Source organism: Lethenteron reissneri, chromosome 4 (assembly GCF_015708825.2).
Source record: "Lethenteron reissneri isolate LAM-NWPU_2019-01 chromosome 4, ASM1570882v1, whole genome shotgun sequence".
Classification (NCBI taxonomy): Eukaryota; Metazoa; Chordata; class Hyperoartia; order Petromyzontiformes; family Petromyzontidae; genus Lethenteron; species Lethenteron reissneri.
Window position 1 is genome coordinate 2,021,441 of NC_083782.1, and position 14,522 is coordinate 2,035,962.

The 14,522-nt window shown below is 50.1% G+C and overlaps 1 protein-coding gene across 6 annotated transcripts in view; it reads right to left on the reverse strand.

Annotated features, from left to right (window-relative positions):
• LOC133349078 (phospholipid-transporting ATPase ABCA1-like) overlaps positions 1–14,522 on the reverse strand; it is a 77,748-nt gene that overhangs the window by 37,432 nt on the left and 25,794 nt on the right. For all 6 annotated transcript variants that reach the window (XM_061562221.1, XM_061562238.1, XM_061562229.1 and 3 more), the window contains exons 3-17: positions 11,046–11,139; positions 10,688–10,829; positions 9,797–9,930; positions 8,724–8,845; positions 7,887–8,081; positions 7,441–7,530; positions 6,216–6,441; positions 5,379–5,518; positions 4,269–4,385; positions 3,864–4,067; positions 3,488–3,693; positions 2,771–2,947; positions 1,539–1,761; positions 755–976; positions 116–320 (exon numbers count right to left, since the gene is read on the reverse strand). In XM_061562221.1, the coding sequence (XP_061418205.1) occupies positions 116–320; positions 755–976; positions 1,539–1,761; positions 2,771–2,947; positions 3,488–3,693; positions 3,864–4,067; positions 4,269–4,385; positions 5,379–5,518; positions 6,216–6,441; positions 7,441–7,530; positions 7,887–8,081; positions 8,724–8,845; positions 9,797–9,930; positions 10,688–10,829; positions 11,046–11,139 (2,497 nt within the window). The remainder of the gene's footprint in view (positions 1–115; positions 321–754; positions 977–1,538; positions 1,762–2,770; positions 2,948–3,487; positions 3,694–3,863; positions 4,068–4,268; positions 4,386–5,378; positions 5,519–6,215; positions 6,442–7,440; positions 7,531–7,886; positions 8,082–8,723; positions 8,846–9,796; positions 9,931–10,687; positions 10,830–11,045; positions 11,140–14,522) is intronic.

Below are 14,522 nucleotides of genomic sequence, written 5' to 3' on the forward strand. Positions count from 1 at the left end.
CATCATGGCATAACGCCGGGAGCAAGATCGGGAAAACGCTGATTGGGGAGGAATAAAACATTAAAACGTGGCAGGGTGGGACAGGCTCCACTAGGCAAGGGCAGGCCCCCCGTACCGGGGAACACGTTCTCGATGTAGACTGTGAGGAGGCCGTAGATAAAGGCGTCGAACAGCATCATGAATATGGAGGAGATGAAGGTGTAGTCTTCGCCCTCCACGGGGCTGGAGAAGACGTTCTCCCACTGCATGCCGACGCCCTGCTCCTCGTAGAGGGAGAAGAACTCCGAGCCGAAGCTGAAGGCCACCGTGGAGAAGATGCTCTGTCGACGACAACAACACCATCGTTTTTGACCGCACTTTTGTCGTACGTGGCCTCCCGCTGCCGCTCCAAAGGAGAAGCCACTCACACAAACGAGGCACTCGCACATTCTTACGGTAAAACAAAGAAAATAATTACTCGCAAAATGACTCAATTGAGATTGCAGCAAATCGGCACCCCCCCAAAACTGCAAAAACTTGGCAGGACCCTCCTGAAAAAAAGTCACGAGACTCAGGTCGAGCTTCCCTGGGTAAACGATCAACATTCTACAATACACATCAAGGTCCGTTCGACTGATGCAGACCCGTAGGAGAAGACGTGTGGGAGATTATTTTCGGCCTACTCTTCCGCGGCTGGCCGGACGGCATGGAAGAGGTGGGGGTGGGGGGACCTTACGCCCGAGGCACGCCGCAGGTTGCAGACACGGGCACCTACCGTGGAGATCTTGACGGAGTAGGAGATCTGATTCTGCCAAGCGACGCAGAGCACGTAGGGCAAGTAGAAAGAGAAGTAGACGATGCCACCCGTGGCGGCTGCCAGGTTGGCACGCGAGAAGAGCGTGCTGATGAGGAAGCACTGCATGACCGTGGCGATGGCGAACACGCACAGGTAGAGGTACACGATCGTGGGGTCGCTGTAGTACAGGATGTTCCCCATCTGCTCGCGCACGTAAAGACAAAGATCCCCCGTGTAGCCTTACAAGACTGTTGTGGAAAGTGCTGTTAGCGAGTAGCACCTATGAAGGCTGGTGGCACGGCCCACGAGCCAGCACCATGCCCGGCGATGTTCACTACACAACGCACCAGGGTACTCATTTGAGGCGAGCTAGGGGAGGTTCAGGACCGGTCCAGATAATCATCGCTGGTGTTGGCCGTGAGCGGGAGTCGAACTCGGGTTTTCTGGGTTAGTAGCGCAGTGCACTAACCGCGCGCGCGCGCGCACACACATGCACATACACACACATGTACACACGAATGTGTACACGTGCATCGGCGGGCACACGGGCGGGATGTGTGGATTAGCAAACTGTGGTTGTGTAATCCATAACTGTGCAATCCATGACTGCGTAAATCATGACCATGTAAACTATGACTGTGTAGTCAGTGCTGCAGAGAACTGGGTGGGCAGGTGGATAAGTGGGCAGGTTTAAGAAGGGGGCGGTGGGGGGGCATTTACTGGTCAACGGGGCGGCACGGACGCACGCGTGACGACCCCTGACCTTGAGCAGCACGGTGAGCAGCACGGCGCTGATGAGCAGCGGGATGAGGATGCTGATGAACCAGCTGAGCCACAGCATGCTGGTGCTGAGGCCCATGATGCGCATCGTCTCCTTGAGCCGCGCCTCCTTCTCGTGCACCACCTCCTTCAGGATCATGGCCACCGAGTAGATCCACGCCAGCGTGAGGAACATGGGCAGCGAGCGGTTCATGATGCGCAGGAAGCTGTTGGAGTGAAGCCGCGACGAGTCGGGTGGGGAGTGGGTGGGGGGAGAGACAGGGTTGGAAAGAGAGGAGTCAGTTATTAGAACTGCTTTTTGTGTTTAGTTTTGTGTCCTTCACCCACATCTCCAATTAGCACGGCTGGCTAAGTAGGTTGCAAAAGAAGTTCAATATTTATCCACAACAAAACATCAGTAATCCTGAAGAATCTCCCGGCGTGTGCGCAGAAACGTCAGACAAGCAGGTCTGGCGAATACCCCTGTGTAGATAATGAATAGAGAATAGGCTTTACCCTTTCCGGCAAGAATAGAGGAGGTGTTGAGATGTTCAAACGCCAAATATACATTTGCATTAACCACACATGCTTGTAGTACAACATGCAAACAAACGTGCTTTGATCATAATAGTGTTGCGCATTGTACTTGGAACTGATCGGTCTACACCAGAGCTGCAGCCTCATTCATGGCTTTGTCTCAGAGAACACCAAAAGGCGAAGAGCACAAAAGCAGTGCAAATATTCAATGATACAATCGTCACAGAGCGCTCCACAAGTAAACGTAACGTTACAGAATTAAAATTTGACATACACAAAATGGTAAAAAGTGTATACACTAATTACAAAATAATATTTAACCTGATTTTAAAAACCGTGACACCTTCCTTATATCAGATTGGGCGTTGGTGGTGTACTCCACTTAAACACAATGTCGACAGCACGCTGCACCACGAACACCTCACACACTATATCATGGGACCTTTTTTCCAGTATCAAAGTATGATTACTTACAAAAGGTATCTATTTGGTGTTTGAACATCTGTTTAAACACCTGTTTTATTGCCAAAAAGGATAAAAACTATTTTATTTTTCATACCTCACACGTGTTTAACGACGCATCGATGAATCGAGTAAAAAAATGCATTCTTATGCTTTCGCTGCGTGCGGAGCTTTGTGTATGCGCGGTACAACGCGGGGTGCGCACTACAACGCAGGAAACGCGGAGACACGGCTTACATGTCGTCCACGTAGCAGGGGTACGGCATCTGCTGCACGTAGACGCCCACGGAGAGGCTCCCGTTGGTCTGGGCGCGGATAATCCCCTGCTCCACGGAGTCCTGGAGGTACGCAAAACCGCCCCAGATGTAGCGGAGGTCGTCGAAGGGGTCGGCTCTGGGACCCGGGTCCCAGTACCTGCTCATCGTCACCCAAGCACGCACCCAGAGGAAAGGTCATGGCAGAGATCAGCGTGTCTAAAGGGTCAAGTGGTGGTTGTGATGTTTGGCATATTGCTTGGAGTTGGGCAAACATCCCCAATGCAGCATCCTGCTAAGGTTAGGGGATTTGGCCACTGTAAATTTCCACGTGATAAGCGACTTTGTTGAGCTATCATTTGTGGCCAGGTCGCTTCTCAAAAAGAGCTATGTAGCTTAGTATACCTTACCTGGTAAAATAAGAATATTTTTTAATAGTTGGGACAAAATCACGATACGTGCGGATGATGCAACGTTTTCCACAACGTGTTTGTCTTTGGAAATGTTTAATTAGCACCGTGGGAGAATGCAGAGAAAAATACATTTTGCGTACTTGCACACAGCAGTACGTTTACAAGGTCATTATTTGTATCGTATAAAGTCACTTACAAGGTCATTATTTGTATCGTATAAAGTCAGTTACGAGCCGTATATCATATCCGCGCACCCCGCCGTCATAGCCTTGCTGCTCGCTCCTGACCTGTCTTTGATCTTGTTGGTCCGTTGCACGCTGTCGATGTCCATGCGGATCTTGTAGCGGACGTGCGCGGGCAGCTCCTCGGAGTTGGGGTCCAGGTCCATGAAGACGATCCCGGCCCAGAACTCGTTCTCATCCAACAGCTCCAGTGCTCGCGACACCAGCTGCTCCTCGTCCGGCTGCCCCTCGAACTTGTCCAGGTTCATGCACTGCCAAGGGGGGAAGCAGGAGAGGTGAGGAGGAGGTGAGGAGATGAAGGCATGCGAGTGGGGCCAAAACTGCCTGGTGTTCGGCTTGGTTGCCATAGTGCCCATATGTGCCAAGATGGTGCCCGCCGTGAACCAAGATGGCGCCCGCCCTGAACCAAGATGGCACCCACCTCGAGGAACTGGGTGGCGGTCTCCAGCACGGCGTCGGTGTCGTTGAGGAGGACCTGCCAGTTCTGCTGGAGGAGGTGCGTGGCGATGCCCGGCATGCCGCCGACCTGCGCGCTGAGGAAGGAGAGGAGGCTGTCGACGCTCCAGCCCGTGCCGTTGAGAGCGGCATCCAGCACGGAGGCCACCTCTGGGGTCCGCAGCAGGTCCTGCGCTCACAGACGGGGAGAGGATGAGGGAAGGGGAGGAGGAGATGAGGGGAAGAGACGGGATAATTTTACATTTGTTATATTACTGTGCTTGATTTGAGGAGGCCTTTATCCAGCAGTGGATTGATCATGGCTGATGATGGTTATGATGATGATACTGCTGTAGTGATTATGATTATTATTGTTGTTGCTGTAACTCACCTTCAAGCCGTTAATCTCCTGGCTGTTCTGCATGAACTCCCAGAGTTGAGGCTTTACCGCCCGCCAGGCCTCGAACACATTTCCCAGCATACCCATCTTCACAAACGTGTCATTGGCCTGACAATACAACGCAACGCAAACTGTGTAAAAAATATGCTATTTCTAACAGGTATAAGAGAGCAGGAATAAAACAATTACAGATATTAATCAAGGTTAGATAATAGATCCAGGCTAGATTTGACAACATAGATTGTCACAATCTAAGTTGGGCCAATTTTGAAGAAAATATGAGATAAAAGAATCAGACCAAGAGATGTGGTGAATATCTAAAATTAAAGACAACTTCAATTATCAGAAGCAACGAGGGAAAATTCAAGGCAGAAGACAGTGAAAGTCGTTCAAAGAGCAGTTCTAAACAAATGAGTTTTCAATGTAGATGATTTAAAAGTGCATAGTTGGTTATTCCTTTTCGTTAATAAATTCGTTAACATTGTTGCCAGACCACCTTGACCGGGACTAATTCTTACCGTACAGTTGTAAAGGTAACTGGGGCTCTAATGTGGCGAGATGTTAACTACCTCACCTGGTATACAGGAGGTTGTGGATTCGATCTCGACCCTGACGCCTGCATATTTGGAGTTTGCATGTTCTTCCCGTGGTCGCGTGGATTATTCTCCGGGTCCTCCAGTTTTTCCCTCCACATTTAGAATCAACATGCATTTCAAGTATTTGGCTGATATAAATTCCCACGTTATAAGCCACTATGTTCGAGCTATCATTTGTGAAACCTAGGTCGCTTTAAAAAAAAAATCTATACAGCTCAGTGGGTCTTACCTGGTTAAATAAGAATAGTTTTAATAGTTTAGTTTCATATACGGACTGTATCTATAACCAGGCGACAGCCAATCGAGACAGAGAATTCTTGTGCAAAGACGATGTACAAGTATGTATTTGTTTGTCTCTTGCCATTATCTGGCTTTACCAGGAGGAGTGGTGGACAAATGTATATCTATGATAATTGACTTGCAATCGCAGTTGATGCCACCATAGCTCATAGTTTAGTTGAAGAAAAACAGATAGCGGTTCTCCAGTGAAATCGATGAATCGCACCTCTCGCACGATGCGCTGCACCGCGGGCGTGTTGGGAGAGAAGAGGATCTTTCCCATGAACAGCGGCTTGACAGTGTTCCACATGAAGCGCGTGGCCAGGTTTGATTCCATCCTCTGGATCATGTTGTTGCAGTACGCAGCTGTTGAGGGCAAGGGCGTCACACACGGGAAGAGTTGCTTAGTTAAGTTAGTTTAGTTTGTTAGGTTTTTGAGTCAGCTGGCCAGGATTGAGCAAAACTTTGCCCACTTTTGACCCAATCAAATGGAGAGCACAGACCAAGTGTTGCCAACCGGACATCAAAACTAAAAATCACATATTTGCGTCGCCGATTGTATCAAGCGGACGTTTGGGGGGCGGCATTTTCACCCAAGAGCAATAGGGCCCAACCATTCTGTTCACGGCTGGTCTCATCAGGTTTCAGAAGCTAAGGTAGGGTTCGGCCTTGTTAGTGCTTGGATGGGTTTCTCGGTCTCATCTCACGGATGTAAACGCCATGAGATGCCTGGAGATGGCAGAACAGCTGTGGGCACAGCCCGTGGTTAGATTTGGTACCCTCACTGGATTGCGTCTGTCTGTGGATTGAATTCCTCTACCCCCCTCTCCACCCAGTACGCAGGGTGGATTTTATCCAGATACTCTGGTTTCCTCCCACATGAATCCAGACACTCATGCACGAATATTGGTCCAAACATCCAACAGAGAGCTTTGAATCTCATCTCGGCCTATGGTGACAATCCATCGAACCGCTGGGGTGTACACTTATCAGACGCCTAACGATGATGATGACGATAATCGCGACAACGTCGACGGCAGAATGGTGACTACGTCCAACTCACTTGTGGAGTTGTCGTAGACGTAGGCCTTCTCTTCGGACATGTTGCTGCTCAGGAAGGATTTGAAGTTGTTCTCCTCGTAGGGGTTCATGGAGCGGATGGTGATGAGGCCCTCCTCGGGGTAGCCGCACACGAGCCGCGACACCGAGCGGAAGCCGCGCATCAGCCCCATCGTGCCGTTGGGGGCCGACGAACCTCCGTCCGAGTCGTCCTGAAGCTCCTCAAAGGTCTGCGCGAAAAACCGCCCACATAGAGAGAACAGGCGTCACTGCGCGCACGCACGATGCAATGTTGCATATCCCACCGCACCCGTATCCGCCCTGACCGACCGACCACCGCCCCCCCATGCACCCAATCAATTAACTCCAAATACAGCAGGCGTCAGGGTCAGGATCCAACCCACGGCCTCCTGCGGTTCCTCAGTTACCTTGCCAACTGTACAGTAAGAAATAGTCCTGGTTAAGGTGGTCTGGCAACAATGGCAATGGCTTACTTAACGAAAAGCAAGAACAATCATCATCTCTATTGAATCATCTCGGTTGAAAAATATTTTTTCTTAGAACTTCTTCATATGTTGTCCTTCCCCATACCTCCATTTAGCACGGTTGGCTACGTTTGGTGTGAAAGAGGTTCAATATACACAAATACATATCATTGGTAAACACGAACATTGTGCCCACCTATTACACGAATTTATTTTTATTTACTTCTAAGTGAAAGCAATTTTCGCCCACTCTATCACAGCTTTAGCATCACACCGTTCAAGAATGTACCCTAAGAGCTGAGTTAACAAATATCTGATGCCGTATTTGGAGTCGGGGCCCTTCTGTATGTACAGACTCAAACACTGATTGGCCAAAGTTAAGGTGTTTCAAACTGAAAGATTTCCAACCACTTTTGAAGGCCAAAAATGTAAAATGTTGCTCTTCAGATAATTTTTGTTTTAAGCACTGACCTGACTATAAATGCCCCAAATGTCAATATCCTTGCCCTTCCAGCAACCTCATTGCAATTTACATCAATCGCTCATTCACAATCGCCTGCACAACTCAGATGTGTCTCCTTCCCTCTAGAACACCATTGGAATTTACGACAGCCAAATCACTCGCTCACTCCTTCCCTCACTCAGCCACTCACTGACGACGGGCAATGGGCTCAGCATTAGAGTTAAAGAAACAAAAGCAGGGGATAGGCGGTGCTGTAGTGGCATGCGGAATTTGTTTTGCACCTCTTTCATGAGCCTGGTGACCGTTTGGAGGTTTCCCACCATTGTCCCCACCACGTCCAAGGTTTTGGGATCCACACCAGGCATCATCACCTGAATGACAAAACCGCCGCTGGTCAAGAGCCGTGCAATAGAAAAACAAAAGCAGATGGTGTCAAACTGGCGCGATGAGTCGGGGCTGAGGGAACAAATGTTACCGAGCGGCGACAACAACAGCGTCCGGAATATCGTTCGAAGTTCACGCACGCATCGCTTTCATGTTAAATCAAGCGCCGATTTTGCAACAAACGCAGATGCACATGGCACGAGATTTAATTACATCTGCTGGGCGGGCACACATCTGTTCTGCGAAATGTGGATTCATTTACTCTCTGTGCCATTATATTATTTAATCCCACGGATGTTAGATAAGACTTTGCCCGTAGAGGCCCCCCCCTCCCCAACCTCACCTGCATGAGCTTGGAGCGGTCAAGCCTGGCGACGAAGGCGGTGAGCAAGCCCCGCGTCTGCGTCTCGGTCAGGTTGCACAGCTGGCGCTGGGCTTCGGGCTGCACAGCCGGGTCGGGGAGCACCAGTGCGTGGCTCAGCAGCTCCGGGTCGCACACGCCCGCGCGCATGCCTGCCGCCGTCAGGTTGGCCAGCACCTGGTACATGCGAGGGGGGCAGGGGGGGCACACATCACAATGACAAAGGTCCCCCAGTATAGCCTCCGGCAGGCTGTGTGAGTTCATGTGGATTTTGGTCTGACAATTGAGTAATATTTGAAATACTGCATGGCGAAAGATGTTGACTATCGCACCCGCACACACGCCCTTCTATGCTCACAATTACGTCACAGGATCTGTAACGTCCAACGTGAAGCAGACGGTACGTATCTCACAAACTATGTTTATTTTAACCAGGTAAGGTCCACTGAGCTATATTATCTACTTTTGCAGAAGCGGCCTGGCCTCAAATTATAGTTCAACGAAGTGGCTTATCACGTGTAAATGTATAGCAGCCAAATACTCTAAACGCACGTTGATTCTAAATGTGAAGGAGAAAAACCGGAGGACCTGGAGAAAAATCCACACGACCATGGGGAGAGAAAGGTATGCAAACTACAAACATACAGCAGGCATCAGGGTCGGGATGAAACCCATGACCTCCTGTATACCAGGCGAGGCAGTCAACATCTCGCCACAGTGGCGCCCGATTAATACGCTCGGCGATATCAACCGGGACGGCAAAGCTCCCAGCACAGCCAGTTCACGAAGAGTAAAAAGCAGGACGAGCCGAGGCCTCACCTGGCCCGGATGAATGTGAGCCTCCAGCAGCTGTGCAATGACGGCCTCCGAGAAGAGGTTATCTTGCCGAGCGAAGAAGGAGAGGCCCTCCTCGTCCGTCAGCATGTCCCGCACTCGCACCACTGACACGCGGAACGAGAGAAGGGGTTTCCGGGGATCGGTGAGCAGACAGGGGGACGGACAGGGGAGGATGGGAATCATTGACGAGACGGGTCGACAAACGGACGGTTTTGACAGACCGATGGACGTGTTGCAATGGAATGGTGGACGGGCACGGTGGTCATATGGATAGAGAGATAGCTGGACAGGCAGATAGACTCAGTGACAGATGGATAGGCAAAAATATAAACGAAAGGATGGAAGGATAGACAGATGGAAAGATGGAAAGATGTAAGGATGTGGGATAACAAAGCAGCCAGACATACATACAGACAGAGAGAAATAGATAGGCATGCATACATGGCATTGACACTAATACTTTGTTCCCAGTATTATACTTAATGCCAGATAGCTCAACTAACAATGTACAAGTTTGTGAGTTTAAATCACCGTGAGAGGTCGTTGACACAACCCATCAACCACATTAGTTCCTCTTTGTGGACATCCTCTGGGCAAGACAGCTCCTGCCACAGGGATGTGAAATGTGACTTCTGCCAGCAACCCCAATGAGCTCTTATTTGATTTGTTTATTTGATTTACTACTGACTTTTGTTCGGGCGATTCGTTGCGCGCGGTTGCAATTTACTTTGCTCAAGTCGGTGGTAGCCGCCGAGGTCGTGACCCCTGTAACCGTTCCCCTTCTGTTGTAATGTGCCACCGATGTCCTTCCCCGCACCTCCGATTGGCACGGATGGATATGTACGGCGCGAAAGAAGTTCAACGTACGTACATACACCGATGCCTGCTTCATTGAGGGTGATATTGGCACGTAAAACAATGGCTGATTGATTGACTGACGAGGGCCGGTTAGACTCTTGCATATTTGTTATTTCCCGAAATTTTTATTCTCGAACCTTAATCCACACCCGCTCCCATCCTCACGCGATCCACCAACCCCGGGCCACGCGTCCCACCTGGCAATATTCGACGGACGTCGCGGTCCTTGATGAGGCTGAGCAGCCGCTCGTAGCCACGGAGCTCCTCGACGCTGCCCTTCTGCGTCAGGTTCACGAAGCCCTCTTGCAGCTCCTCAAAGAGACGGGAGAGCCTGTGGCGGCGGCGGCGGCAGGGGAGAAGCGGAAGAGACGGCCAGGTCAAACGGGCCCGAGTTGTTAAGATGGTCACGGTGCGTGGCCGGCGATGGGCCTGGGCAAGAGAGGCTCACACCGCTGCTGTGGCAAAAAATAAAATGCATGGAATACTTCCCAGAGCTTGGAGAGAAAAGACTGGGGCCTTGTAATGACCGGGCCCCCCCTAATGTAACGAATGTTTAACTACGTGACGACGTTCAGAGGAGTCTCGCATGTGCACTGGGCTCGTTTTCATTCGTCATCCAACCTCGTGTCTACATTACGTCTGGACTGTGGCCAAGGCACTGTAACAGGGGTACTGAGGTCCTCGCGATGATGATGATGATGTTAGACAGGGCCAGCCCCACAGCATGGAGTAGGTGGGCTACGGGGGGCTGAGCCCCACCAGCTCGCTGGCACGATGGACAAAATTGCAAAACTGAGTATAATTTGCTTATTTACACAGGGGGCGAGCGCTTACAACAGAACGCACGATAAGACGAAACCCGGACCGTATCGTGTTCTCATTCCTGTTTGGCGTTAAACATTTGTTTACGGTTTGTTTCGTGCTGTCCGTGTTGTGCCTTCCCTGCGGTATTTTGTATCGTCCCCTCCTAACCACCCCCCCCCACCCCCTTCTTGAAATGCGGTCCACACTGCGGGGTTGCGGAGCGTATGTTGGGCATGCGAGTGGCGGCGGCGGAGAGAGAGAAAGGGCCAGACGGACGGACGCACAGCGAGTTTTCGAAGTTGGAGACGGTGCCAGGAGCCTCCCCGGGGGTTGCGTGCCGGAAGCACGGGTTGTTCATGTTGCACACGAGGCTCTGCAGCCAGGGAACCAGCCCCGCCGATGGCATCGCCTTGTTTGGGAAATGGCCTGCACGCGAGTGGGAGGAGGGGAACGGCAGAAAAGATCAGAACGCGTTACGCGACTCGCGCTGCGCAGGTTTTTTTCTTTTGCCGCGCAGCTCGATCAGCGGGGCGGCGCAACGTCCGACCTTTCGCTCCACGCGCCGGGGAGCTTCTTGAGGAGCTGGAAAAGCTCCCGGAGCGAGCGGAAGGTTTAAATTCGTGCTGGGTGCAGGAGACTCACACTCGTGCTGCTCGTGGGGAGGGTACGATGACCGCACGGAGATCAGGATGAAGAAGATCATCAGCGGCCACAACACCTCCATTAAGAGCCGCAGCTGCGCGAGAAATGACATCACCATAAATTCACAATTAGAACGTTTCACTTTCCCCATCTGTGCACGGTTCGTCGCAGTTCTGCTCTCATCTCATTAAACTTACGGAAGCCCTGTGTTACATAGGTGTATGTATGTCGTCAGATTGGAATCTGAAGAAAATCTAAAATAAACAACTTTATCCGTGATTCTGCAGGTCGGATGATGTACCAAGTGCTCCCACAACGTCATGCTGGGAGGGCGTGGCACAGTTTGGCGCCAGCTGTCATAGAGTGTGGTCGTATCGCTCAGGTTCTCTCCGTTGAGCACGGTATAATGTATTTTAAAAGAGAACGGCGCTACGCCTCTCTATATCAAATTAACGCCAATCCGCTTGCGCGCTCCACGATTCAGCGGTGAACGGGACACCCTACCCAGTGACTCGAAGACATCATTGGAACGGTAAAGGATTAATCACGTGTATACCATGACAACCAGGGCATTCGGTTGTTGGGATGAGGATAAAGATACAAAGAAATCGTGTCATGGGGGAAAGCAGTGGCACCAGTGGTTTGTGCACTGTGCTCTTTCCACAGCTGGATGAAGAACTATCCCATGCTATGTCAGCCCTAAGGGTTGTTTGACCGTGCTTTACCACTGATGTTAGCCGTGGCAGGTAATCAAACTCAGGTGGCCGGGTCTATGGTGCAGTGCCCTAGCCACTAAACCACCACTCCACCCAAAAATATTGCAGAGTGAATGCTAATTGTATTGCATAAGCAATGAATAAAATAATAAACGTGAATTCAACTGGTGACTTCTGGATTGCAAGTTCGGTGTGCTGACCTTTGCACCCACGGCAGTGGAAGTGGATAAGCCACGGTTGGTCAGTCGGCAGGTGGGATGTGGTGGGGTAAAGTGTGGGTACTTTAACCTACTCCAACACGTCTGGCCGGCGTGAAAGAGTAGGCCAAAACACCCTCCAAATAGGCTCTCTAGAACTCCTCCTTGTGGAGGCCCTTCTACCAACGGTGGCCTGAGCCAGCCATTGCAGGGTTGCGCCTTGACCTTTTACCTAACCAGAGATTTTAACAATGTAGAAAAAGTGTGACCTTCCTGGCAAACTCTGGGCAGTGAAGCTAACAAACAAAGGGTGACGGTTGTGACACAGTGTAATATAATTTCTATGCACTGCGTGACCCGCGCACCACCCCCAGAGATTAACCAGCGCGTGTAAATCTCTTCCCCCGCTGAGTGAACCAGCATCGGCAGCAGAGGACAACAACAACGCAGATATCCCTCCCGTGGCGATGCCGCTTATTCCCCCATGTTTACACCGAATACAATTACCGAGCGCTGTGGTGCGAGCGAGGGCACCAGGGCACGGGGAGGACCGTGGGCACAGCGGTCACAATCTAAACTAAAACTTCTAAACTACTTTTTTATTCATAATATAGGTTTTTTATAATTACCACCAGAAAAAGCCCAATGAGCTATACAGCTCTTTTTCTTTCAGAAGCGACCTGGCTGTCACAAATGATAGCTCAACAAAGCGGCTTTTCATCATGTGGACATTTATAGCAGCCAAATACTCTAATCCCACGTTGTTTCTAAATGTGGAGGGCAAACTCGGAGTGACCCGGAGAAAAATCCAGGGTTTTGTACTGTACTCGTGGGCTCCCACGTACGTCTATGCTTCCCCGAATTGAGTGACCCGCGTTTAACTGGCCTGGTCGAGCGTGGCGGGTGGGGAGGCCTTCATCCAGCAGCGGACTGACAAACGGGGCTGCACGTGATGTGCGTACGCCAGCCTCCACAAACGCGTGCGCCACATGGGACGACTTCATAGGACTCAAGCACCCGGAGTGCACCCCATCTCGCAAGCTCAGCAGCCTCGAGCCTGGTTTGTACTCGGCCGGGAGACTGCGTTCTACAATGTTACGAATAATACGCTGCTGTAGCCGCCTTCTTTATTTTATTTTGTCTGCCAAGATCCTCCGCGGGCAAAATGCTATTTGTATGAACGACAACGACGAAGGTATTGAAAACTGTCAAACTTTAAGCAGGCGGTGGTGGCTATGCACGTGGCCTGTAATCCAGCACCACGGAGGCAGCAGCAGCAGCGAGGGTTGGTGGATCACCGCACGACCCGGTAGGCGTTGAGGAGGTGGGTGCCATACCCTGGCCCGCTATGAGAAGGCAGTACAGCAAGTGCTCCGGTTTCCTCACACATGAATAATGGAATTGGCCAAACATCCCAATGCAGCGCTCCTCTGGAAAAAGTCAATGAGGCTTTGACGGGGCATTAGTACTGTTATTAATTCCGGCGTGATGTCCTGCCTGTCTGACTTTTCTGGGAAAATAGGAATGGCACAGAGAGCAAACATATCCAAATAACGTGCAAACACGTGCCCAATGGATGTAATTAAAGCCTGCGCCATGTGCGTCTTGTTTATGTTACAAAATCAACGCTGGATTTAACCAAGGCAACGTGCGTGAACTCTGAGCGGTATCTGGATGCACTAGACCAGGGGCTGGCAACATGCGGCTCCAGAGCGATGCGGTGGCTCTTTAAAGACAGCTTCGTGACTCGTTATTTATAAGGGACCACCGCCTTTGCACTGCGGCTCTTGAAATAGTGAGTTTATCTACCGAATTCGGATCTTCTTGTTTATCTACCGAATGGCTCTTCTTGTTATTTTGATTACCGACTAGGGCTGAACGATTAATCGATTTCAATTCGAAATCGCAATTTTAAACAATGCGATTAGCAAATCGTAAAGGCTGCGATTTTTTGCGATTTGAAAAGTCCTGTTACTCTCTTAATAATTGTTTTATTTTGTAATATTATAACTTTATTTATTTAACTTTACAATTGGACTATGTTTGATTGTTTTATTTCAATGAAAACATTTTAATAAATACATGTTGGAAGCAATTCATATCTTTTAAGTTCTCATCCTTGCATTAGAATATATAGAGCAGTTCATGATGGTATCATGTGGTAATGCTCCATCACATGTTTTAAATCTATTACACAGTGAATATTGAACTTAAGCTTGACTTTAAAAAATGTAATCGCGAATCAAATCGCAATCGCAATATCTGTCAGAAAAATCGCAAATAGATATGTTCCCCAAATCGCTCAGCCCTATTACCGTTCCCTGGACTAGATGGGCACGGGGTGGAGCGGTGCAGTGGTTAGTGTACTACCCCATGAACCCAGCGAGCCGAGTTTAATTAGAGGCCACGGCTAAACAGAACCAGACCTTGGCGCCCCCTGCTCCAACCTGCACTGACCAGCATGGTGAAGTATGGTCAATCAAGCCCCAGGATTGACATGGCATTGAAAAAAGGGCTGAATATATATTTACAATTGGAGACGTTGCGTCAGTGGGTCAGTACAC